Genomic DNA, 26,817 nt, shown 5'->3' with positions numbered 1-26,817 from the left:
CATTTGAAGTCTCACGTTGGGGGGAAATGGAGGCGTGAAGCGAAATAACAATAGCAATGAGGCAAATTCAAAATTAAGTGAAGGAAGTTGTCGTTTCGCTTTCACTGTTGACATTTATGGCCCTTTCTCAAACGAGATTCTAGTCGGCAAGGTGTGCATCGCATCCACTTGAATTTGGACATGCCTCTGAAGAATTTGTTTGACAAAATTGTTTTCCATACCAGGCCATCAGACATTTCCCGCGCGCGAAGGTCCATCTCGCCCCTGAGTTTAGCCTGAAGAGGTTCAATGTCGATTATATCGAACTTTATTATCAGCACCTTGTCGACACAACTGCCCCCATAGAGGAAACGGTTTGTACTATCCTTCATCTCCACTCTAATTTAGACTTTTAGGATCTAAATGCGATTACATGATTTTTTGCATAGAGAAATGCGATTACATGATTTAAACGGATATCCGATGAATGGCTTTCCTGGACGGCACAACCACAAGATGGCTTCCCTATTTCTTTAGACTTCAGAACTGATTTTAGGCTATTCTTGTGAAGATAGGTGAGAAACTGGTGGAAGAAGGAAAAATCAAGTACAATGTCAGTGTCGACACCATTAGACAAGCTCACGCTGTTCATCCAATCACTGCTGCGCAGCTCGAATGGTCAGGGACGTTGAAGAAGACGTGATTCCAACCTGCACGTTTCTACTGCCGATTCTGGGTTCGTCTTTGATAAGCCGTGTGCAAGAAGACGATGTTAACAGAACAGAATTTAAGCGTCGATCTTTATGGGAAGGTGCAGATGAGAGGACATGCACATTACCTTTTGTGTGTGTGCACGCAACGCTCCCCAAACGAGTACAGCATGAGAGAGTGACACCTGTAGTGTAGGGTGAAGGGAGAGGGATGAATAGGTTACCATGCAGGCAGCACAGTGTGCCACATGGGCAGCATACTGATATCCTTTTCAAGCATACAACCCTACCCTTAGGCAAAGGTCTGGCCTGAAAGAGAGCCATAATGCTGGCGATTGTTTGGAGCACACAAGGGCCCCTGAATACTGGCAGGTCTGCAGCCCTGTTGAAGGCGCACATGGGGTTTCTATCAGCCTTGGAGACAGGTAGAAATGGACCAGGCCTGAAGGGGTTTAAAAGGCCACCAAAGCCTTCCCTGATTGGCCAGTTTACAGACTGGGTTGAATCAGCCCATTTTCCAGGAAGTCCTTTACCTGGTTCGTGATCTCCTCTTGCTGGGCTGCACTAACCTTGTAAGGAGGCTTGTTTGGCGGCTGGAATTACATCTATGGCATGGTCCTCAAGGCATTATGGAGGTAATTCTTGTGGTAGGGTGTCAGAAAAACATTCATGAAACTTAGTTGTTTCTTCTGCTGGTTGTTTTTCAGTTGCAAAAACGAAGTATGTAGAAGGATGCTTTTTCATTACATTTGAAATGGCCGAAGCCAATACAACTGGAATAGATTCTCCTTTCAGCTTAGCATCCAAACCATGGGCTTCCCCTCGATAAGTCAAAGTCAGTTTTTTTTTTCTGGCATCCAAAAGTGCTCCCTTCCTTTGGTGCCAAGGTATACCTAGCAAAACATCGCATCCATTCAGCGGCATAATACGTAACTCTGAATGTGCATGCGGAGCTTCCCAATTATCCGTGGACTCTGAATGTGCATGCGGAGCTTCCCAATTATTGGTGTGATTGACTCACTGTGCCCTGGGCAAGCCATATCTGCATCACATAGCCCCATCTCTTTTGCCTTTATGCCCAATTTTCCAGCCAGCTCTGGAGAAATGAAATTGGTTCATGCCCCTGGATCAAAAAAGAACAAAGCTGTTTGGTCATGGATTTTGCCAAACGTTGTGCATAGCTGTCACCAAGTTGTAAATATTCCATTGTCAAAGTTCCAATCGACCATCTATTTGATCATAATTGATGAGTATTTTATTTATTTAATTATGTTCAAAAAGTTATCTTTAATTGGTCAAAGATACTTAACTTCGGTTACGTATGCCTAATCTGAGTTAGGAAGACTTGACGTATGCCAAGAGGGTTAACTGTGGTTAACCAAATAACATTTGAACTTTGGTAAAAAAGAGTCGACTTCGGTCAACAAGACTTGGCTTCGGCCAAAGGAGGTTGATTTCGGTCAACCAAGATCATTACCGACTCCGGTCAGAGAGTTTTGGCATTAATTAAGACACCTTGATTCTTGGTCAAAGTACTTAATTACGGCTAGAAGGGTTGGCTTCGGTGGTTTGAGTTAGTTATTTTTATGTGTACATGTTTGCTTGGTGGGGACGCCCACTAGGATTAGTCCACAGATTATCATTTGCATGCAAAGCGCTGACCATATGGGTGCCATGGTTGTGGGCTTTAGTTAATGATTGTAGGTACCAAGAGGGATTAAAGGCCCAAGCGACATGGAGCCTAGCAGGCGACCATGAGTTGTTCGGGTGACCTAGAATTTGCCCTTTGAGGCATGTGAATAGAGTTAGTCTAGATTTTGGACATGTGGCATGTTGCGAAGAAAGTTTGAGCGTGTGAGCTCTTTGTAAAAGGAAGGATTCACGTATGTTTTTCAAGCCAAGCAGCCCGTGAGCTGAACTTTGTACTTTGTTTTCATTGAATGAATAAAAAAAATTGGGGGGTTCCAACCTGACAAGTTGTCCTTGGGTCCTAGTGCTGTGTGTGTGAGAAGTAGAGTCTATTAACATCCTTGGGGGGCCAAAAATGACCCATGGGACCGTTTCAATACAATGTAAAATAGAGTCTCCTCAAGGAGAGGGGTCAGGAGTCTACGAGTTCTTGACACCAGGTAAAAGGACGAGTGACAAAAGATCCCAATGCTGCCGGAGAGGCAGTAGAGAGAATTTATGTCAGCTGAGCGGAGTCCTCCAGTATCTGCTGGTAGTCCTCCCTCATATGTGCATATCGGGGGCACTGTAGAGCCACATGTGCCTCCGTCTCAACTGTCTGCATGTCACAAAGGGTACAGACTCTAGCATGTCTGGGCTGATGCATCCAAGCTCCCTTCTCAATTGCAAATGTATGAGATCTGGTATGAAACCTGGCTATGTTCCTGTGATATAGAAGGGGGATAAGTGTGCTAATATAAGGCTGAGCATGAGTCTCTAAACATGTGGGATTTATGTTGTCTTGGTAATATTCCAGCTTTACCCTCTTTTCACTTGTCAGCCAGTGAGTTTGCAAAGTGCTCAGTAAAGACAGTTGAAACTCTTGCATGGTGACCTTTTCAGGCGGCATGGTCAAATATGCTTCCACTTTTCATCTGCTGAACCATTTTCTTATGTCGGTTGCCCATCCTGTACAGATGATCTTACTTTTGTGGTTCTTTTGAAGCTTTGTGCTGTTTGCTCAACCAGCAAGAAAGAAACGATTCGATGACACTGTTTTTAATAAAATCTAAGTGGAGTGAGGTTTCATTGGTATCAGAGCTTAAGGCTCACCCCTTTGCAAAGGAGTGACGGTCTGGGTTTAAAGAGAAAACAATTGACAATTGCGTGAAGGAATCGTTGGCAAAAAATTGCTCTAGAATCAGACAGTGCTGGAAGAAAACGATCTATGCAGCTGCAGCAATATTGATCGAGGTGTGGCGCTATAGCGTGTGATACTCCGCCTGATGGACACACTCATAGAGCTTGGGAGGCCCGTCATTTTCGGATTCATGCAAGAGGTTTACGCAGCCAACGATTGACCTGCTTGGTCGGGTGATGTTTGTGGGGGCTGTAGTTCGACGGGCGAACTCGAAGAAGAGATCAAGGTGAAATGGTTAAGGCAGGCAAGCAATGTGTAGACGCTACTGATTTCACGTTTTCACGTTTTCCCGTGATCGCGTGGAGCAAATCAACTTTAGCTAACTCAACCTGCACACGAACGTTTGCGTGTGAATATCACTTGATGAGGGCATCGCGTGCACTACAGCGAGGTGTTCTAGCACTACAGAGAGACGTTCCGACGTTGAGCGGCTAACCTGACTCAGACAGGCGCGATGATGTGGCGTCTCTTGTGCAGCCAACCCAATGCTGATGTGTCGTATGTGGTAGACAGGTGTGTTGACGTGGTGTTGACGTGTTTCCTGCTGATGTGGCGACCAAACTATAGATGTTGACATGGCAGGTACGGATGACGTGGTACACGTGCAGTTTGCTGATGTGTCAGCTGAGGTGACTGACCTGTGGTTAGTATAACCCTGGTCCAGCTAACCCTGTTAAAGGCCTGGTTACAAACTAACTAGTCTGTTCATCTAACCAGACTAGAGAAAGCCAGTCTGGTTAGTCTAACCAGCTGGTTAGCCAGTCAGTTACCCCCTATTTTTAAAAAGGGCTTTACCCGTCAGTTTTTACCTGTCAAAGACACCTTTTGACCAGACAGAGTCAAAATCAGAGTTTTTGATAAAGGGATATACATGCTTTTGAAGAGAGAAAAGAGGGGTCAGATGCATTGTGGAATGTCATTTGCAGTAACCAGAAAGGGACACACAGTTTTGAGGTTATGCTTCAACCTTGACAGCCAGTTTTTGGCACGAGTTTGGGCTAAGTTGTGAGTGCATTACACGTCTTGTTGAGGCATTTTCCATTCTGAAAAAGACAGGCTGAGTGCATTGGTTGCATATACTCAGTGTAAGAGTCTGCAAATTCTAGGATAAGTTTGTCCCTATGGAATGGCTTCACAGTAGGATGCCATGCCCTTCCATGAGGAGACTGCCATGAATGATCAGAGTGTGCAGTCAAAGACTGAGGCAACTTACAGACACTTACTGGCACAGCTCATGGAAGCAAGAAGGGATCCATTGTTTCACAGGCTCGTAAATCCTCATGCAGAGGAAGAGCACCAGAGAGTTTCTTTTGGGGCAACCCAGAAGGTGACAGCCAGAAAGAGATCCCTGGAAACAGCCCCTGTTCTTCAGGTAGATGATATTTCCAGGATGAGCAAGAAACCTCAAAAAGAGGGAAGCAAGTAGCCAGGAAGGGAGTACGCGTTCCAAGAAGAAAAGGGCTAAGCATCATCATAGCACTTCAAGTTCTCCTTCTCTCCTCGACTCTGTCATCTGAAGATCACTTCTCCAGAAGGGTGCTGCATACATGGCAGTCTGAGTGCATTGGATGCAAATACTCAGTGTAAGAGTTTGCAAATTCTAGGATAAGTTTGTCCCTAGGGAATGGCTTCACAGTAGGATGCCAGGCCCTTCCATGAGGAGACTGCCATGAATGATCAAGCTATGCAAGAGCAGAGTGTGCAGTCAAAGACTGAGGCAACTTACAGATACTTACTGGGACAGTTCATGGAAGCAAGAAGAGATCCATTGTTTCACAGGCTCGTAAATCCTCATGCAGAGGAAGAGCACCAGAGAGTTTCTTTTGGGGCAACCCAGAAGGTGACAGCCAGAAAGAGATCCCTGGAAACAGCCCCTGTTCTTCAGGTAGATGATATTTCCAGGATGAGCAAGAAACCTCAAAAAGAGGGAAGCAAGTAGCCAGGAAGGGAGTACGCGTTCCAAGAAGAAAAGGGCTAAGCATCATCATAGCACTTCAAGTTCTCCTTCTCTCCTCCACTCTGTCATCTGAAGATCACTTCTCCAGAAGGGTGCTGCATACATGGCAGTCTGAGTGCATTGGATGCAAATACTCAGTGTAAGAGTTTGCAAATTCTAGGATAAGTTTGTCCCTAGGGAATGGCTTCACAGTAGGATGCCATGCCCTTCCATGAGGAGACTACCATGAATGATCAAGCTATGCAAGAGCAGAGTGTGCAGTCAAAGACTGAGGCAACTTACAGATACTTACTGGCACAGCTCATGGAAGCAAGAAGGGATCCATTGTTTCACAGGCTCGTAAATCCTCATGCAGAGGAAGAGCACCAGAGAGTTTCTTTTGGGGCAACCTAGAAGGTGACAGCCAGAAAGAGATCCCTGGAAACAGCCCCTGTTCTTCAGGTAGATGATATTTCCAGGATGAGCAAGAAACCTCAAAAAGAGGGAAGCAAGTAGCCAGGAAGGGAGTACGCGTTCCAAGAAGAAAAGGCTAAGCATCATCATAGCACTTCAAGTTCTCCTTCTCTCCTCCACTCTGTCATCCGAAGATCACTCCTTCAGAAGGGTGCTGCACACATGACAGTTGGCTGCATTAAAGTGTAGAAAGTGTGCTTGGAAGCACTGTCTCTCTAGTCGGGCCAAAGCACTCTCGTGTGAGTCGTTTTTGGCTGCTTCAGTCATTGTGAAGATGGGTCCTGTGAAGACTGCTTCTAAGTATGCATAGGACTGCACTATCTCCACTGGCTCACCTCGGTAAGTGAAGCTATGTCAGTGAAGCCTTGCGTGTAAGGTGTTGAAGATCATAACATTGGTCTTCCCAAGGTTGACTGTCGAGTCTCTTTCTCTGCAGAAACTCCAGATGTCTCTTCATTCCCTCTGCCCAAGATAATATGAGGACTATTTCATTAGTGTATAGCAATATCTGTATCACTATGTTAGCCAATAGTGATCCCTCGCTCCCTAGGCGGTCTATGACGGATGTAATCTCATCAATGTAGAGTCCTAAAAGGGTCGGTGAGAGGGGGCAACCCTGCTTCACCCCTATCGTACTCTCCACCCAATCCGATAAACCTCCTGGGGCACGAACTCTCCCTCTGACGGACTCATATAGGCTCATCACACCCCAAATCGAAAGTCGGAATCTGCATCTCCTGTAGTCTCCTGATAATGCGGGATCACGAGATAGTGTCGAAGGCCTTCCCAAAGTCTACAAACCAAGCATAGGCTTTCTGGTGTCTAGACCTCGCCTTCTCAATGATAGCCCTCAAAGTGAAGATGTGGTCTAGAGTGGAATGCTACCTCCGAAATCTTGCCTATCCTAGTGCCCGTTGTCCCCGAGCCTGTGTATGACTGCTGATCTCCCTCTCTCCTTGATTTTCTTGACCTTCTTGATATTTCTTGCAGCTTTGGAGTTGGCTAGAGCAGAGGCAAAGTGGGCTGAGGCTAGGAGTAGCCCCAGCAACCTGTGTGGGGGCTGTGGGCAGCTCCTATGCCCTGGTTGAGCCTCGTGCTGGCTAGGCGGGGGCTGACAGCCACCCCGGTGGCCTGGTGGTGGATCTTGAGCAGCCCGTATGGTGGGCTTTTGGTAGCAGCGGGCCATGGCGGGCTGGGAGCTAGGTAGTGCAACAGTACGGGGGCCTAGAGGCCCGTGCAGCAGTATGGAGGCCTAGGGTGCCTGCAGCCCGTGACAGCAGGGCAGCCCCACGGGAGCTTGAGGAGCAGCCCACAAGGGCCTGAGGGTCGTCGACGGGAGGAGGGGCTGAGAGAGAGAGAGAGAGAGAGAGAGAGAGAGAGAGAGAGAGAGAGATGATATGATTGTATTAACGTCCTTGTGAGACCCTTCAGGATTATGGGACAATGATCACTATTCACAAGTACTTGTTGTGCTAGACCAAGTACTTTGTTGCGATATTCTAAAATTTCCTTTATGTAACTGCCTAGCTCTTTGGCTGGCCACTCCAGTAGGGATTTCAGGTTGCTTCTATTGCCCCCATAACATTCTCTAATTTGTGCTTATGCTTGACATGTGAGAGAGAGAGAGAGAGAGAGAGAGAGAGAGAGATTATATGATATGGTTGTATTAAAGTCTGCGTGAGACCCTTCAGGATCTATGGGACTGGCGATCACTATCAAATAACAGTGATCCCTTACATCCAGTGAATGAAAATATTATAAATTTGTTATGGAGTGAGTACTTGTTGGGTTGACTTGTGTGCTAGTCCTAGTATCTTGTTGTGATGTTTTCGAGCAGATTTTTCATGTTATCTATGCTGCCTTCATAACCTTCTGATGTCTGTATAAGCTCTACATCTTAGGAGTACATGCTGCTCATTTTCAACCTTTTCAGTGGGGCAGATTTTGCAGGTCTTTTCTTCTCTGGGGATCCTGAGTCTTGCTGGCCTACCCCTCTCCACCTTGAGGTCATGTGAACTAGTTCTGATTTTGTAGATTACATGTCTTTTAAATATTGATGTCTTCTCCTGTCCATTGAGTTAATTTCCTATTTGTGGAGCTGCATTTTTGTCCTTGGTTTTTGCCATAGTTTCTGTAGCATTTTTATATGTCACTCTCTTCCTGATTTCACATGCATCTTCGGATACATTAGCAGCTGTCATACCCCATGATTCCATCCACTTCATTCCCTCTCAATGCCAACACATGATTTGCGTAGCTTCCATTGCCTTGTGTAGTAGTCTACTGGTGTCCATCTTCTCAACTTGGTCGAGGTAATCCATGAATTGACATAATACTTCCCCTTCTAGAGGTATGCGCGCAAGCATGAATAATATTTTTGAGTATTGCCTTATCTTGTGTAAAAGTGGATGCTGTCTGAACATTCATCAGTATTGTCTCATTCACATTTGATTTCTGGACTCTTAACACTTTCACTTGTTTTTGAAGGCTATATTGGCAGTCTCTAGAAGGTAACATGAGACTTTGCGGAGCCACTTGGTCCATATGATGGCAGGATTGGGTGTTCCTCGCCTTAGTTATGCACAACTTTTCTCCTTCCAAGTCTTATACAGCAACAATGCTGATAGTCGTGGCCTTGGGAATGTGGGAGCTTTTGGTCTACTAGGAAGGAAGGCAATCACCCATTTCACTGTCATTTTTCATCATGACTATGTATTTCCAGCAGTGGTTTTATCCGGATTTGATGCTGTTTAGTTACTGGATACATTGAAAGATTGTTTCTCTCAATTTACAGAAAGGAGAATGGAAACGTGCAATTTTGGAGTTTGATTTCACCATGGGAACACTATTTCTACAGGACAAGGACAGAATTATAATGGTATGTTATGAAATATATCTTTGTTCTGGTAAATGAAAGATCTTCTGGGGATGGGGCCACATGAACAGAATGAAGAATGTGTCCATATTTACAGTGCTTCATTATATGCACATCGTAGATGATTTTGTAAAATGTCTCCTAAAAGATTGAAATATGCAATGTGAGTATTGAGAAGGATTTGACTAGCAGTGATCTGATAAAAGCAAATGTTTTCTATACTTTAATTGTCCAGTCAGAATCATTTGAAGAGTTCAAGAAACAAAAAACACAAGAAGGGTGCTCAGATGAGATGCTTGTCTCTATACGCTTCAAGTAAATTCACACTTTTATCTCACATTTAAACGTGAAATTGGAAGCCAAGTAATGGACGTGCCATGCCTATTTCGTTTCTATGCTAAATTGATCCTAAGTAGCTGCTCCTCGATAAATGCATATTAACTCACCTTTCCGCTAACTTTAATGTCAGATCTGACCAGTGGGAGATCATGGCACAAAATGTTGTAGAGAAAAGAACTCTCCAGCATCTTCTTAAGGTATTTATCCTCTACAAAGGCCACAAAGCTTATGAGTTTTTATTCAAAATCTTAATAATTTTTGTGCAATCACCAAGAAAGCATATAAAATGTTGTAGAGTAGAGAACTTGCCTGGGCATCTAAGGCCCACGGCTATGGATGGCTATGTGGCAACCATGTGAAGCAACTAGATGTTATGTTTTGGTTTGAATGTAGCATGACCTTTGATGGGTCGTTGACAGATGGTTCTTAGAGAGACCATTGATAATGTACCTATTAGATGTAAATATGAGGTGGTTAAAAGGGATTGTTCAAGGATTTCACTATGAAGGTCTTTGATGATCGGAGTCCAAGACGACTAGAAGTCCCAAAGATCTCTTGCACTTTAATATGGGTTAGTTTGTTAGCCATGCACCTAGGGGTAAGTGGCTAGGGGCAAGAATGTGGTTAATGTATTAGTTAGAGACCCAAAAGGGCTAAAGTGGTTACATACATGGGGGAAGGGTGGCTAGGAATAGTAAGGACCTTTCTAGGGAGATGGGGGGACATTGTGAGGCAAATTTGGAAGATTATAATGATAAATGAGATTGATACCAAAGTTCAGTGTATGCAAGCATCAACAGTGTGATGTTCAATGCATTGGTTGGGAGGAGAATCTTGTCTCGGGCTCCCCAAGGACTTCTGTATAGGCTAGGGAGATTTGTATGTGACATTTGGTATCAGAGCTGATTTGGATTTTGGGAAAAAATCCTCCGTAGCGCATGAAGGTTGGAAGCAAGTGTAAGGTTTGAATGTGGTAGGCTGGTGGACAAGACCTTTGAAGAAGTTGGGTTTTGATAGAGTAGCACAAACGAATGGACAGTGGGTCTGCAAATAGATTTTCAATTAGTTGTTGTACTTGTGGCCAACGTGGAGGATAGTGTGGAGTGATCCATCAGTCGTTTGGTGTGTTGGGGCTTGCAAAGTTTTGTAATTGAGGGAACTATACTTTTTTGGAGGTATATGGGACACCATCTGTTCGTCAAGGTCAAGATGACAAGAATTGCTGATTGTGTCCTTTGTGGGTAATAGATCGTTGGAGGAGGTATATTTTAAGAGAGTTTCCAGTCTTTTGTGATGCTCTTAGAAGGTAGGTAGACAAGCAGCTAAACAGGATAATGTGTTGTAGGAACAAATTTGGGATTAGACAAGTTCACATGTAAATTAGAAACAAATGAGAAGATTGCAATGTGTAAAGTCAGAGAAGGATAAAGACAATTGGATCTACACACAAGTATATAACCAGGAGTTTTCTTTTTCCTATCAATTCAGTTTTGGTTGAATTTATTTGCTGTGAAAAATTGCATGAACTGGTAAGCATAAGAGAGTAAGATGGAACTCATGCACGACAGAAAGAATTTTCCTAGTCTAGTTAAATGCCATAGTCCGGAATTATGAGGAAGCCCCTACAATTTTTGAGACAGGAATTTGTTGATAAGTTTTTCTGCTGTAAATACAGATTCTAACATTGATGCCACTTTTTGAACTCTCCAAGGGTTCACCTATAGTAGATTGTCAAACAGATTTCAACCCCTGAAACTTTCAGGGAAGAAACTGACTTTATGCTCTCTAAGATTTATCATCATTAGAGGGAACCTCTAAGTGAAGTCAATATACTCTCTGACATTTAGAATAATCAATGTATCCTTCTTGATCAGGAATTTAATAAGGTGGACATGGATAACAACTGTAGCCAGGCCGTGAAGCCTGCAGTCCCATAATGTGTAGTATTCATGTTCTAACATGCTATGCTTATGGATGGATGCAGGTGAGTCCGGCTACTTACCCCGACTTTCTGATAAAAGGGAAGGAAACTGAAGGAATGCATACAAACTACTCCAACCAGTCTACAATGGTCCTTGGCTCAAGTACACTTGCCAAGGAAGAACACTTTTTGTTTTCCCCCCCTGGGGTTTTTGACACTTTTTGATATTCCCTTAGAGGTTCCATGAATCCAATATCTATTTGGATAGTAAACTGTTCAATATATCCTGGCTATTATACCAACCAGATCAATTCAATGGATGTTCTTGATTAATCCATGTCTTAGATAGAATTGTTTGGGATTGTAGAGCACCTTGTATATTCTGAGGCGAGAAGGATCTTCCCTAGGGTCCTTTGATCTCGACTATGGATGCTCGTAAAATTCCAAGTATCTTTTTATTTCTTGTCGTGCATCTATTGAGTTATGTGTGGATATACCAACAGATTCCTTGGCTCCCAAAATGGGGCCTTATTTGCTGATTAGATTCTGAGTGAGTGTTTTGGATTGTTTTAGGGATGAGTTACCTTACGGCTTACCTTAGGAAAGGAATGTTCAACATAAGATTGAACTTATTCCTCAAGATGGAGCAGATTCAAATCATTTTCTCACCTTTTGCTTCACTAGTTTGTTAGAACCTTTTGGTTGTATACCGACTACCAAGGTTTGAACACTTGGCGAAATAATTAGACACAATCTATCATTTTGAACACCGTCGCAGCGCAATCTCTTGCTTGACCACCTGTCATCGTGCAGCCTTTTGTCTCATCTTTACCCGCAGTCCATGCAAATCATAGGTTGGCTTGGAGAGACCACCGAGCTAGTTTTTGGCGTAATAATGAGACACAATCTATCATTCTGAGCATCGCCTCGGTGCAGTCTCGGGCCTTACGACCTGTCATCACCCATAATTTAAGGTTGGCTTGGAGAGACCACCGCGCTAGTTCTTGGAGTTATAGCTCCGTTATCTATTTTTACTGTTAAGCGTAGATATCCGATGGAAGAATAGATGATTAGTTTGATGCATTGCATGATGCTGTAATTTTTAGTAAAATAGATTTGAAATGCACCTACCATCATATTAGACTTTAAAAAAAAAAAAAAAACAAACAAACAGAGAACCATCATATTAGACTTGTGCTCAAGACGCACACAAGATTGCTTTTAGGTAGGTTTGGTCACTATGGGCCATTTGGGTTTACCAATGCTTTGGCTACATTCACCATGCTGATGAATAATTTACTACGTCCGTATATTTGATAATATACTAGCTTACATCAAAAGTCTTACTGAGCATAAAGAACATTTGAGAAAAGTGTTCAGTACCTTGAGTATCTGTGTTAAGTTAGAGTATCTGTGTTTCAATAGGGCTTGATGGGGTTGAAATGAATCCCAAAAAATTTTAGTGCAGCACCAAAGGATGTGACAGCTTTGCTACCATTCTTAGGATTTGTACAGTTTTATAGAAGCAGATCAGAGCGTACTCTGATATTGTCTGCATTGAACTCCGACAAAGTACCTTACATTTGGGGAAAGAATCAACAAGAGAGCTTTGAGGCAATAAAAAAAGTTAAGGATTGTTGATACCTAGAAATCTTTTTTCCTAGAAACTGATGAAGTGACATTGTGATAGAAGCAGTGAAGGCAACCCAATTGCCTTTATTTTTGTAAACGGCTGCCAAGTGGGGTGGACAGAACTCACATGCAGGAATCACATATGGAGATTCAGTAATGAAGGGAAGAATAATAAAGTTGCTGATGGGTTGTCATGCATGATGCATAATATGAGTTCATAGTATTAGAAAGCACTCTAACAAATAAAGTGAGGGAAACTCAAGAAGTGGACGAGGATGTCCAAAGCCTTTGGCCTAAGGTTGTGATAAAATCAGGTTTTAGATTACCTTGCCGTTAGGGAAGGCCATACATATGCATGACATATCATAGATGATGGTATCCTAAAAGGAAATGGCAAGGTAGTAGTAACTAATTGGAATGATCTTCGATAGAAGACCATTCATTAGTGCCATGATAGGACATCCAGTGTAAAACGCAATTTCTTTTGGCTAAAATTGAAAAACATATTCATAAATATGTCACATGATGTTTTTTGTGTTAGGTAAGTAAGGTAGAATGGGTGAAGACACATGGCATTTTACATCCATTGGAAGTTGATCTACCGGCAGACACAAGGAGGATATGGTTCCATCCTTATGTGGTGGTTAACTGTCTTACCCTAGATGACTCACTTCATTCCAACTAGAGTCAATAATTGCCCTACAAGAAGTAGATTTGTTTTTAAGTAACGTATTTCATTTGCATGGATTATTGAAATCCATAATATGAGATAAGGATAACTAGATTTACTAGTTAGTTTTGGACTACTATATTTGACGCACTTAGGACTAAGTTGGGAATGAGTAGTGGGGATCATCCTAAAATGGATGGTTAGACAGAAAGAGTCCACCAAACTATGGAAGATAACCAAGAGCATGCATATGTTTTTTTAAGGCGAAGTTCTTAGAACAAGAGGTTGCCATTACTAGAATTTGTCTCTTACGGTAGAAAGCACTCATCCATAGGGATGAGTCCTTTCGAAATGAATTACGGATTTAGACCAGCTAATCCAACTCTTTTAACTTGTAAGATTATCGGAGAAGTGTGACTCATAGATCTCGTGAGTTGAGTGTAATAATAGCATGACCTCTAGAGTGTAGGATACGGGTTGCTCTGGCTTCATCTTCATCATCAACATCCTCGTCCTTGTCAACCGTCCAATCAACATTGGGCATGGCGGCTTTAACACGTGCTAAAGTGTCACTAAAGGAGTCCTCCTTTGTACCATCCTTCAGGGAGTCCCCCAATTCTGATCTTCAAAGCATTCTCACGTCTAGTTGCATGCTCATTGATCTCTTCCTGAATATCCGCTTTATTTACCTTTGCATCAAACCCTACAGCTAATTCCTTTCTAACAGTTCGTACTTCAGTATGAACTAAATCTTTAACCGTAGAAACTAAGCTAGGGAATAGGGGGGGGAAGCCTTGCAGGACTTTACCACCTCATCAATTACTGCTTGCATGCCCAGTCCTTCAAGAACTTGCATCTTTAGATCTCTTACCTCTTTCTGGAGGGAAAGAATCTTTTTAGGGTGCCCAATGATGGGCTGGTTTAGACCTCCTCGTATGTGTGTGTGTGCGCATACAGAGAGGGTGTCATGGCTGCAATTGTGGCATATTGGAGCCTGCTGGCTGAAGCTGTTGGGGTGGAGGGAGACTTAGAAGACTTCGAGAGGCTGGGCCAATCCTTGCTGTCCATGTCTACTATTGAGCTAATCCCCAAATTGGGCTAGAGGTTTCAGCCCAGCTCGGGGTTGGGTGGAGGGAAAAAGGCTCCCCCCGACCTTGTGCTGGGGTTACGCTGCTGGCGGAGAGGCTAGGACGACAGGGTAGCTACGAGCTGAGGCGGAGGCAGAGTACCAGACGGGGTGGGGTGGCTACGGACTGAGGTGGAACACAGGGTGCTACAGAGGGCTACGCAAGAGGCTACGGAGGAGCTACGCGGGAGGCGACGGACTGACGTAGAACTCCAAACGGGGGGCTATGAGAGGGCTACAAAAGAGGTCGTAGGGAGAGGGCTATGATGATGGACAAGCTAGGAGAGGGCTATGATGGAGTGCTACAACGAGAGAGAGAGAGAGAGAGAGAGAGAGAGAGAGAGAGAGAGAGAGAGAGAGATGCATTAATGTCCTTGGGAGGTCTAACGAGTAGAGAGAGAGAGAGATGTATTAACATCCTCGGGAGGCCTTGTGAGCCTATGTGACAAGGTACAAAGTACACCAAAAAGAAAAATATCATACAAGCTACGGAGCTCAGTAGCTCGAACAAAATTAGATACAAATATATGGAAATATACGAATCAAAGTCGGAGACTACCTAAAGTAGGCTGAGAGCTGGGACTTAGAAGCCGAAGCCTGAAATTGTGGTGGCTCATCTGTGGGCGGCGAATGTCCTTGATTTGCATCTGTCAAGGTCTCTCACGAGTGGTGGCGGGTGAGGGTGTGGTCTCCTTAATCTTTGAACCCGTTGGGCTATGTTCAGAGTGACCCCCCGTCTCGAGCGGTCTCCTCTGAGGAAAGTTGTGATGCACTCTTCGTGCTGCAGGTGGTCTTGCGTCCCTCTCTCAATGATCCAGGCTGCCCGCATGTCAGCTATCTCCTCCTCCTCCATCCCACTGTGTCTTGGAGCTGACTCAAAAGCATAGAAGTATGTGATGTGTCATTGTGATATGTCAACCTCTGTATCTTGTGGTCTGCTCTCCTCTTGCTGCTCTCTAATCTGTTATAGTAGAATCTCCCTGTGTCGGTGCATCTTGAGTAGGTATAGGCCAATGTAGACCTGGTTATGGAAGTGGATCAGTTGTGAGAGTGGGCCAAAGCCGCTCCTCTCTTGGAAGAGGCAATGGTATCACCCCTTGATCTCATAATAGGCTGGGCAAGTACATAGAAAGTGCTCCTGTGTCTCAACCACTCCTAGTGTGCATAGCATACTAATCTGCTGCTCTTGGGTATGCCTGCTACTCTCCCCGTTTCAATCCTTTGATGATGAATTTTCTTCTCTGATAATCTCAGGAACTGGTCACGATAGAACTGTAACTTGGTGGGGAGCTCCCCCCCCCCCCGGGGCCCTTGCTCCCCAAGGGTCTGAGATGTGTGGAGCTGAAGGAGATCTAGTCGTATGATACGGTTAATCTCGTCTCGCGGATTGAGTGAGGGGGTGCGTCCATGCTGTACTGAAAGGGGGGGAGTGTATCCATCTGAATACCATGCTTGGCAAACCATGTGGATATCCGTGCATACCATGTGTTTGCTCCACTCTTTGCTAGTCGTCTTCATGACTCTAGGTCCAGTCTTGGTAGTCTCCATCGAGGTAAGTCCCAGACTCTGTGGATGAACACCACTGTCTGAAAGATGGCATCAACCTGTAGGGGAGTCATGACAAGCTCTGCCTGCACTATCTCATGTGGGACTGAGGCTTACTTTGAATCATCTTGGACCCCATAATCACTTGTAGCTGCTTAAATTTCCTCCACTTGGTCTTCGGTAGATCACATCCAGAAGGGTGCTGCATACATGGTAGTCGGTCGCACAAGTGTGTCGAAGAGCCAGCTCTTTGTCGGTGGATCTTGGAAGTGTGCCTGGAAGCACTGTCTCTCTAGTTGAGCCAAAGCACTCTGCCCTCGCGTGAGTCGTGCTTGGGCTGCATGTGTCATTGTGAAGAGGGGCCTTGTGAAGATGGCTCCCAAGTATGTGTAGGACTGCACTATCTCCCCTGGCTCACCACGGTAAGTGAAAGTGAGGGGGTTGAGGGAGGGAGGGGAGGGAGAGAGAAAGAAGGAAGAAAGAAAGAAAGAAAGGAAGAGAGAGAGACATAATTCTAGGTTTATAAGCATCCCGAGGATTATAGGCTAGAATATAGGGGAATGCAGAAACATAGAATTTCACTCTTCGTTCTTGGTATTATATAGTATAAGGATATTGAGTTGGCCAAAAATATATATTTAGCCTTACGTGTCTTTCGTAGGTCAAATGATTAGTGTCCCACATAAATTTCTGACATAATCCTCTTTTCTTTGATCCACAAAGAGAAGTGAGTTGTACTGTTTCCCTATTTTCCAAGGAGCCTTTAGTATTTCTGTTACGCTCTAGCCGAGGTAGCATGACCTCGGAAGAATCAGTCGACATTTCCCTTATAGGATCTATCTTTGTAATATTGTGTTTGCGCTTTATGTAAATGATCGGGAGGGATTAATGTCAAGGTCCTAGGTGAGGGCTGATAGCACCAGACTAGATAGATCTGAGACCAAGGGCCTAGTGCAAAGATTGTGCCTAGGGGCAAGGAATTAAATGCATCCCAAGAGAGGGGTGAAATGTTGCATTAGGAAGGCCCTATATGGATGACATGTGGCATCTAGATCTATCTAGGGATTTGGGGTCTGCTAAGGCTAGTGAGAGAAGATAAGGATTGGAATTTTTACGTGATTTCGTTTACAGCTCTCTCTCTCTTGCTTGGAAGTCTTGGCAGAGTTGGCTGGGAGGAATTGAAAGGTGCTACTCCCGTGATATCTGCAGTGAGGAAATCAAGAGATAGGTGACAATTGGTATCGGAGCAGAAGGTTGGAGAGAGACGAATCGACGCTAGTCAGCGGAAGAAAGAAACGAATCAGAAGGCTGGCTGGTCGACGAACAGTAACGGGCTAACGGCGGGAGAGTCGTCGATCATACGTGGTGCGTGAAAGTGCTACGTCGACGGACGGTAGCTGGTGACGATCAATAGCGGCGCTCACGTGGACCCACGAACGGGCTGATGCAGCGATTCGACGAAGATAGCGTGGGGTTAGTTGGTTCGTTGGCGCAAGAGATTAGTCCGTGGGCTGGGAGATTTATCGACAGGAACGGAGAGTAAGGTTCCCGTCACCCTGACGGAACAGGGACTGTTGGAAGGCACGGCGCCGATCAATTAACTTGGAGATTGCGAGGGCTTTGGCCAGAACTGTCGATGCACAGTCACAAGGCCTTGCTGGGCCACGGGTGGTGTTTAAGGAGTTTTACATAAGTGATTCGACGAGGAGCGCAAACTGGTCGTGAACGAACCGTGACGAAGGTCGATAGGCAGGTTTAACGTGGTACAGCTGGGTGACGCACAAGACCTCCATCTGACGGGTTGACCTGACGGAATACGGAATGAGGATTGATTCCTTTGGTAGATCGACGTACGCAAGCAGCTTGTGAACGGTGTGCAGGAGCAAATTGCTCGGGCTGCAAGTTGTGGGATTCGAAGTCCAGGGAGCACTCTATCTATTTTCCTTTTGGTTTTCGTTATTCCTGTTTGGTCGGAAGCAATTAGACTTTTGTGGTTTTGGCAGAGGTCGCAGTTGATGATGCTATAGCAAGAACAAATTATGCTGAGCTGATGCCTGTGTGCTTCAGTTAGAATTAAGCTGCAGGAATTTCCCTAGTATAGGGAAAAGCGCCATCTGTGATATATGCCTGTATTAAATGCTTGATCAGTGTGAATGTGGGATTGCAGGAATTCCCTAGTATAGGGAATTGTGTTCAGAGTGTCAGTACACTGAATTGCATCAGTTTGTAAATACAGTGTTCTAGGGGTGTTTATTAAAAAAAAAAAAAAAAAAGCCCCAAACCAAAACACCTACTGAACTAAATGGAAGAAGAAGAAGGGGCTTCCAGGAGGGACCCTGGTGAATCAGGAGTCCGGCCGACCCAGCAGGGATCGCGCCCAGTAGCTCACACTTTATCTGGCAGGATTGCATTGCTGGAGGATGCCTTGCAACAGTTGTTAGCGCAGCAATTACAAGCCAACGCAGGGCAATCTGAACTTAGGAGAGCGTTACAGAGTATGTCTGCTAGACCTTCTCGAGAAGAGAAGGGTAAGGCTCCAATGGAACTGGAGTCTAGTGTTCATACGGTCGAGCCTAGGAAGGCTAAAGTGCCAAATATTGCCAATTACAGACCGGAAAAGTATTCTGGTCGGATGAACGACCGTAGCTTCGATGTCATTGAGACCTGGTTACACAAATGGGACGAGGCGTTCGCCATTTGTGAGATCAGAAAAGATCCGCGAGGCCACCCATATGTTTAGTGAGGCTGCGGATCGGTGGTGGATTAAACAACAAAAAGATGGCATAGCATCCACTACCTGGGAGGGGTTTAAAAGAGAGTTCAGGAAACACTTCTTACCTCCTGACGAGGCATCCCGAGCTTGGGATCAATATAGGAATCTTCGTCAGAGAAATTTATCAGTGGCAGAATACACTGATAAGTTTCGAGAGAGTGTAATGAAGGTTGACGAACCCCTGCCTCAATCAATCCAAGTGAAAGATTTCATATTTGGATTGAATGATCGAATAAAAATGGAAGTTCGGGCTAAGTACGCGAACACGCTAGATGATGCAATAGCTATAGCCCTGAACTACGAGGATGCCAAGGGCAGCAAGCCAAGTGGGTTTGCACAGGTCGGAACCCAGTATGGGTATCCGAAGAAATCTGGGTTTAAGAAGAAGTGGACTAGTAGAGGGAGTAGTTCGCAGCCGAGTGGTCAAGCCAAGCAGGCGAGACCGGCTGAAACTCCTAAACCAAGTACCACCATTGGAGTGAAGAGGAAAGTAACTCCAATGGCAGCCCGGGCTTGGTCTAAGTCTCCCTTGAACCCAGAACAGCGGGAAAAAGCGAGGAGAGAAGGCTTATGCTTTGGTTGCCTTCAACCTCATCAGTGGAGAGATTGTCCACGTAATAAAGATCGTCGGATGGCTGAGATGGTGATCTCAGAGTGCGACGTGGAGATGTAGGGAAGTCCCAGAGCGGAAGAAATGCAGATTCAGCTAGCGGGATCTTCTTAGAGGTTAGTACCTTGTTTGTTCTGTGTGTCTGTTACTAAGTTAGTGACGAGTGCACCTGATAACATCCTATCTAAGCCCGCAGCAACGGGGTATACATCCTTCAATGATACGGAGTTAATCAAAATGAAAGGGCAAGTGGCCAGTCATGATGTCATTGTGTTGTTTGACTCAGCGTCAACTCACAATGTGATTAACTCCAAGCTCGTGAAGAGGCTGAAATTAAAGACAAGTCCATCTGACTATGCGTATACAGTCAGGATGGCCGATGGAAGTTCAACTGAAGTATGGGACCAAAGGGTTACCCAGTTAGAGCTTCGGATTCAGGACTATGCTGAGAAGCTTGATTTTGAAATAACCAAGCTTGCTCATGCGGATATAGCCCTGGGAATGGCGTGGCATTCTAGGAAGAATCCAGCCATTGATTGGAAAAAGCACGTATATCAATTCAAGATGAATGATGTGCTTTATGTCTTGCGAGGTGAAAGCGATATGCCTCAGGGACCGTTGGTTTCCGTGATGGAAATCAGAAAGGCTCAAGTAGAGTTTTTATACCTTTGCACAGCATCGGTAGAGTCGGTAGATGAGTCTTCGGCTAGCACTGATGTTACGCAAAGTGGTGAGATGGCCAAGCTGGCTAATCTTATAACAGAGGAGTTCTCTGAATGTTTTAGGGATGAACTACCTTATGGGTTACCTCCAGAACGGAAAGTTCAGCATAAGATTGAGCTGATCCCGGGGGCAGAACCTGTAAATAGACCTCCCTATAGAATGAGCTTTACTGAAGAAGCGGAGGTGCGTAGGCAACTGGAAGAATACCTCAAGTTGGGGCAGATTCAACCAAGTTTCTCACCTTTTGCTTCACCAGTGATATTAAAGAGGAAAAAGGATGATACGTTCCGCCTCTGTATAGATTACAGAGCATTGAATAATATCACTGTTAAGCACAGGTATCCGATGGCTCGGATTGATGATTTGCTAGATGCATTACATGGAGCCGTGATTTTCAGCAAGATAGATCTTAAGTGCGGCTATCATCAGATCCGGATTAGAGCCGAGGATGTGCATAAAACCGCTTTTAGAAGCAGGTTTGGTCATTATGAGTTTTTGGTAATGCCCTTCGGACTTACCAATGCTCCAGCGACCTTCGTCATGCTTATGAATGATTTACTATGTCCGTATATCGGAAAGTTCGTAGTACATTTTATTGACGATATCTTGATATTCAGTAAAAGTGTTACTGAGCATTGTGAACACTTAAGGATAGTGTTCAGTACTTTGAGGAAAGCCAGTCTTTATGTGAATAAAAAGAAAACTATACTGTGTATGGTTAGGCTTGAGTACTTAGGGTTCATAATTACTCCACAGGGGGTAGAAATGGATCCGAAGAAAGTGGTTGCGATACTAACTTGGCCAATCCCTCGGAGTCTGACCGCGTTGCGATCATTCTTGGGATTTGTCTAGTTTTATAGAAGGCATATCAAAGGATATTCCGAAATAGTATCGCCATTGACTGATCTGACCTCAGATAAAGTACCTTTTATTTGGGGACAGAATCAACAGGAAAGTTTTAACACCATAAAACAAGCTGTGGTCACAGAACCGGTGTTAAAAATAGTTGATCCCCAGAAACCGTTGTTCCTAGAAACCGATGCAAGTGGCATTGCGGTAGGAGCAGTCCTCCTTCAAGAGGGAAGGCCAGTAGCCTTCGAAAGCAAGAAGCTTTCTCCCTCTCAAAGGAATTGGCCAACTCATGAATTGGAGTTGTATGCTGTTATCCATGCTTTGAAAACATGGAGGCATTATTTGTATGGTTCAGAGTTTTATGTGGATGTGGATCATGATACTCTGAAACATTTTTGTAAACAGCCTGACTTGAGGGACCGCCAAGCTAGGTGGGCAGAGCTCATGCAGGAGTTTAATCTAACGATTCGGTACCGAAGAGGAAAAGACAATAAGGTAGCTGATGCGTTGTCTCGCATTATGCATAACCTGAGTTTCACGGTATTAGAGAATGCTCTAATGACCGAGATCAGAGAAACTCAAAAGGTGGACGAGTTTGTCCAGAGCTTATGGCCTAAGGCTCATGTGTTAAAACCCGGGGAAAATGAAAAGGATGACCTGGCATCCAGAAAAGGCCAAACTTATGCAAGATATACCATAAGGGATGGTATGCTAGTTAGAAATGGCAAGGTTGTAGTACTTGGTCAGAATGATCTCAGGCAGAGAGTCATTCGACAATGCCATGATAGCCCGTGTGCGGGACATCCAGGTGTCGAGAAGACATATGATCTCGTGAAGCGAGATTTCTTTTGGCCAAAGATGAAAAAGCATATTCATGAGTATGTGACACGGTGTTTCTCGTGTCAGGTAAGTAAGGCCGAGCGGGTGAAGCCACCCGGACTTTTACAGCCCTTGGAAATACCACTAAGTAAGTGGGAGAGCATTTCCATGGATTTTATTGTAGGGCTACCTGCAACACAAGGAGGCTATAATTCTATCCTTGTGGTGGTTGATCGTCTAACCAAGATGGCTCACTTCATTCCGACTAGAGAGTCTATTAGTGCCCCGCAAGTAGCGGATTTGTTTATTAGACATATATTTCGTCTGCATGGATTGCCTAGATCCATAGTGTTAGACAGAGATGTCAGGTTTACCGGTCACTTTTGGACAGCGGTATTTGAGACACTAAGGACTGAGTTGGGAATGAGTAGTGGGGATCATCCTGAGACGGATGGTCAGACAGAGAGAGTCAACCAGACTTTAGAGGATATGCTGAGGGCATATGTGTCATTGAGGCAACATACATGGGACAAGTGGTTGCCATTGTTGGAGTTTGCCTACAATGATAGGAAACATTCATCTACTGGGTTCAGTCCGTTTGAGCTGAACTATGGTTATAGGCCAGCCAATCCAACTATAGTTGGAGTACCTCAGAAAGTGCCTAGTGCCGCGAACTTTGTAGTTCAGATGCGGGAGATGCTAGCACTTGCGAGAGCTAATATCCGTTAGGCTATGGATAGAGCCAAGGTGTATGCGGATGAAAATCGGTCTATAAGAGTATTTGAAGAAGGAGAAAAAGTTTTTCTCAGAATTCCTTCGCACTCGAAGTCATTGACTTCAGGAGAGTGTGCTAAGTTATCACCTCGATACTGTGGGCCGTGGTTAATTCTAAAGAGAATAGGCAGTGTAGCCTATAAATTAGAATTGCCACAGGGGTGTAAGGTGCACCCGGTTTTTCATGTTTCACGTTTAAAGAAATTTTTACATACTGGTGACTCACTAATCGAAGGTGTGGTTTTGTTTCAGGAGATAGAGGATATTGCAAGGCGCAAACCAACAAGAATCCTGGACCGAGGAACAATGCAAATACGAAATCGGAAGATACCCACGGTGTTGGTTGCATGGCATGGTCAGCCTCTATCCGAAGCTACCTGGGAATCCGTATATCAGTTGCGGAGAGTGTTCCCAGACTTTATCATCGAGGACGCTGATGTCTGAAGAGGGAAGGAATGTTACGCTCTAGCCGAGGTAGCATGACCTCGGAAGAATCAGTCGACATTTCCTTTATAGGATCTATCTTTGTAATATATGTGTTTGCGCTTTATGTAAATGATCGGGAGGGATTAATGTCAAGGTCCTAGGTGAGGGCTGATAGCACCAGACTAGATAGATCTGAGACCAAGGGCCTAGTGCAAAGATTGTGCCTAGGGGCAAGGAATTAAATGCATCCCAAGAGAGGGGTGAAATGTTGCATTAGGAAGGCCCTATATGGATGACATGTGGCATCTAGATCTATCTAGGGATTGGGGTCTGCTAAGGCTAGTGAGAGAAGATAAGGATTGGAATTTTTACGTGATTTCGTTTACAGCTCTCTCTCTCTTGCTTGGAAGTCTTGGCAGAGTTGGCTGGGAGGAATTGAAAGGTGCTACTCCCGTGATATCTGTCCCTTTGAATCAATTAGCTGCACTTTTTTTTTCTGGGTTCAAACTAAACCTGATTGGGAGGCTTCATTTCATATTTCATATACTTGCTATCCCAATTAAATCTGCAACACAATTAAGGCGGTCTTGCATGCATCTTACTCTGAAAAATGAGTGAAGCTAGAGGATCTTGGGTCAAAACATGACTTGTATTTTTTATAAGTTGAGGATCTTGGGTCAAAACATGACTTGTATTTTTTATAAGTTAAAGCATGTGGGAAATGAGGGTGACTTATTTATGAGAAAGTGCTCAAAGTTCTAAAATCTTAAAGAGATTTATAAGATTTAAAAGGTGTCATAGAGGAGCAATTTTTTGTTCCTAAGATGCTCTGTGTCACATCACTGGGAACTTATTTTGCTTATTTATGACTTAGTGCCTTTTTCATGATTTGAGCCCTCAAGAAGCTGCTGAATCTGGACTGGCAAAGGGTCTTGTTGCACTGGTGATATTCCTTCTTGTACAGTAATCACCTTTTGACTTAGTCATAATCAATTCTCACCGATAAAGGGCAGAGTAAGAATGCAGCTGTTTTTCAGGACAAAAGGATCATGAAGTATGGGCTTGTACATCGAAGGGCAAAAACAGCTTATAAGAAGGATGAACGCTTCCTGATAGTTGTCCCTGGAAAACTTATTCTATTTAAGGTTTCTTTAATTGAACCTAGCTTCTTCTCTTGCATGTGAAGATAATATCCCAGAAAATGAAATGTTTCCCTTCCTCATACATGCAGAACATGGATATTGTTGGGAAGCATGTTCGGTTCGTTACGTCACTTTTCAGTGCTACTACACGAGTAAGTGAAATCAATATGACCTCAAAGCTACTAAAAAAGATGCCACAATAAACAGTAGCGTACAAAATGTGATTTGTCTATCTCTTTCCCATTTTCTAACACCAGACATTGCCATCCCGCACTATAAGTCACCTCATCAACATGCTTTTTACAATGTTGAAAGCGAATGAGTAAACTTCTAGAGTAAATCTAGTTGAGATCCTGAAGAAGCACACCATTTGGAGTATTTGCACACCAAGATCCTGAATCAGCACACCAATTAGGGTAAATTGAGTCAAGATCAGGCCTGAAGCACACAATTTGGAGTAATTGCTCTGTGACTAAGACATTTATAGAGTTAGATACTAACATTTTATGAAGCATGAATCCATTTTTAGTTACAAGACTATCGAAAAAATTTAGTCTTTTGCCAAAAGTGGTCACCTCTTCCTGTTTTGCCTAAATAGTCAGATTGTTTCATGTGTTGTGCCATATTCCAGTTCGACATGGTTTCCCAAGTGGGATTTGGATGACAACAGAGCAGCGCAGCAGTAGACATGATGAAAGAATAGCTAATGTGACCTTTGATGTGCTTTACCTTGCAGCTAGTTTATGGACAGCTTGAATTTGAAGTAATTATACCAGACAACAAGTCTTTGAATCTGCTTACCTTTTCAGCAGTAAGGGTTAATCCAAGCCTATATTGTTTTTCTAACAATTCTAACTAATGGATATACCTGGCCTTTCTTTTTTTCTAAAATCTTTATGGAAACAAGTTCTTTTCTCATTAAGATCTGAACTATTTGTTAAGCAGGATAAGTGAGTAAATTTTGCATACTGAACTCTTCCAGAGAAATCTTAAAGGGATCTGGATTTTGAGATTCCCAATTTTTGTTTCAATTTTTCAACTCACAGATTTTGAGTACTCACTGCCCTGCTAAAGAAATAGTTGAGATTCTGCTGACGATGGGTGTTGTACAATGTTTTCATTAGTTCACAGGAGCCCTAAATGATTAGTTTCGACAAGTCAGTTTTTTGTTGTCTGAATTGAGATTGAACATTACAACTTCAGGAGGAGCTTACAGATTGGATTGGAGCCATAGAAGCGTCTGCTGCATTTGCTAATGAAGATGCTCTGGGTTCTATGAGCTCAAATGTACAAGGTGCAAGGGGAATTCGAAGAGCAGACAGGAAAAAGGAACTTGCATACAAGGACGATCAAGATTCATGGTACACATCACAAGGAATGAATGGATTTGCCCCTAGAGATTCAAATAGGACAGGAGGTTATGCTGCCAATGCCAGAGATGGGACTTATGAGACGAGAGAGAGAGATTATAATGGAAATTATGGTGGTGAGTATCGAAGCTGTAGTAGATATCTGTCTAGAGGCGAAGTATTTCAAGACAACGATTATAGTGAGCAAGACAGAATCAGGGGCCACCAAAGACAAATTATGGGTGGATCTGACTGCATGGAAGCCAAGGGCACGAGAGAGATTATAGAAGGTATGGCAACAAGCAGTGGTGAGAGAGAAGCGGTCAAATCAAATACTTGGAGTGGGGTGGACGAGAAGGCACCAGTGTCCAGAAACATGAGAGGCAAGGAAAGAGACAGACATAGGAGATCAGAATATGGAGACAGAAAGCATGACATTGAGTTTTACAACCCTAAACAAAGGGATGAAGCATACATTGAGGAAAAGCAGAGAATGGATAACTTTAGCAGACCTAGAGAAAGAGACGGTGGTGCTGGGAGGGGAAATTATTATCTTTCTAAAGATGAGAAATTAGATGCTGACTTTCACCCCAGCTATGTCAAAAGGAAAACTGTTCAGAAAAACGATTCTGCAGTGGACAGTGGTGTTGCAGGTGTAGACAAAAGATGCTCCAATGATGCATTTGTCCCACAAACTACAGAAGCTAGTAGAGCTTCACTATCACGCCAGCTTAGCCAGAGACTTGATTGCCAGATTAGCCTACGGGACCCTGCAGATCTAGAGTATAAAAAAAAGAGAGGTTCAAGGGAGGAAAACATTGATAGGCATGAGGTCATGGATTCAAGCTCAAGATCCAGATCAGAATTTTTGTGGTACAGGAGAGAGATGCGTGATTCAGCCACACAGACAACAAATGAACTTTACTGAGGGAAAACGGGCGTACACTCAGGTCCACGACCAATTGTATTATAACAGTCCTTGCTTTGTGTCTGAGCTCTTCCAGAAGCATGACATGAGGAATGATTATACTAGTATTAATCTGATAGATGAATCCAGGAACATGCCGGAACTCATCTTGCCTCATGAGTCACCACCCGTGATAATCATACTAAGCAGTTTTTCACCCTCTTTTCTTTGTAGACAAGTGGGCTTTGAAATATTGCAGATGGGCTTTGGAATGGGGTTGATCTTAAGCCCCTGAATCCCTCATGGAACAAGATTGTCAATTCCTACCCAGCCACTACTTTCTTGTACATCTGTTTGCTTTTAAAA

General features: G+C 43.9%; 1 protein-coding gene across 3 annotated transcripts; it reads left to right on the top strand.

The window, feature by feature from the left end:
* Window positions 1–260: 260 nt before the first annotated feature.
* Window positions 261–26,817, top strand: LOC147889965 (uncharacterized). 3 transcript variants are annotated; one of them, XM_087390140.1, is made up of 9 exons: window positions 8,489–8,641; window positions 8,763–8,846; window positions 9,079–9,158; window positions 9,313–9,379; window positions 23,928–23,996; window positions 24,091–24,198; window positions 24,285–24,347; window positions 24,932–25,006; window positions 25,399–26,817. In XM_087390140.1, the coding sequence occupies exons 1-9, from the start codon at window positions 8,513–8,515 to the stop codon at window positions 26,470–26,472; spliced, it is 1,749 nt and encodes a 582-aa protein (XP_087246266.1). In that variant the 5' UTR covers window positions 8,489–8,512; the 3' UTR covers window positions 26,473–26,817. The 3 variants fall into 3 exon arrangements, with proteins under 3 accessions (XP_087246264.1, XP_087246265.1, XP_087246266.1); XM_087390138.1 differs by lacking the exons at window positions 23,928–23,996; window positions 24,091–24,198; window positions 24,285–24,347 and adding an exon at window positions 261–353 and having other exon boundaries at window positions 8,456–8,641; XM_087390139.1 differs by lacking the exons at window positions 23,928–23,996; window positions 24,091–24,198; window positions 24,285–24,347; window positions 24,932–25,006 and adding an exon at window positions 261–353 and having other exon boundaries at window positions 8,456–8,641.

The sequence above is a fragment of the Dipteris shenzhenensis genome, chromosome 19, assembly GCF_047967505.1.
Source record: "Dipteris shenzhenensis isolate YYH24624 ecotype China chromosome 19, Dip_SZ_1.0, whole genome shotgun sequence".
Classification (NCBI taxonomy): domain Eukaryota; kingdom Viridiplantae; phylum Streptophyta; class Polypodiopsida; order Gleicheniales; family Dipteridaceae; genus Dipteris; species Dipteris shenzhenensis.
The sequence above is the reverse complement of the archived record's forward strand: the minus strand, read 5'-3'. Positions and strand labels throughout refer to the sequence as shown.

What these genes read in the sequence shown, in the direction of transcription:
- LOC147889965 (XM_087390140.1), top strand. Translation starts at nt 8,513, where the DNA reads ATGATGGCAGGATTGGGTGTTCCTCGCCTTAGTTATGCACAACTTTTC. An exon ending in CAAAGGGTCTTGTTGCACTG is followed by an intron (nt 23,997 to 24,090) that starts GTGATATTCCTT and finishes GCTGTTTTTCAG; the next exon opens with GACAAAAGGATCATGAAGTA. An exon ending in GAAAACTTATTCTATTTAAG is followed by an intron (nt 24,199 to 24,284) that starts GTTTCTTTAATT and finishes TCATACATGCAG; the next exon opens with AACATGGATATTGTTGGGAA.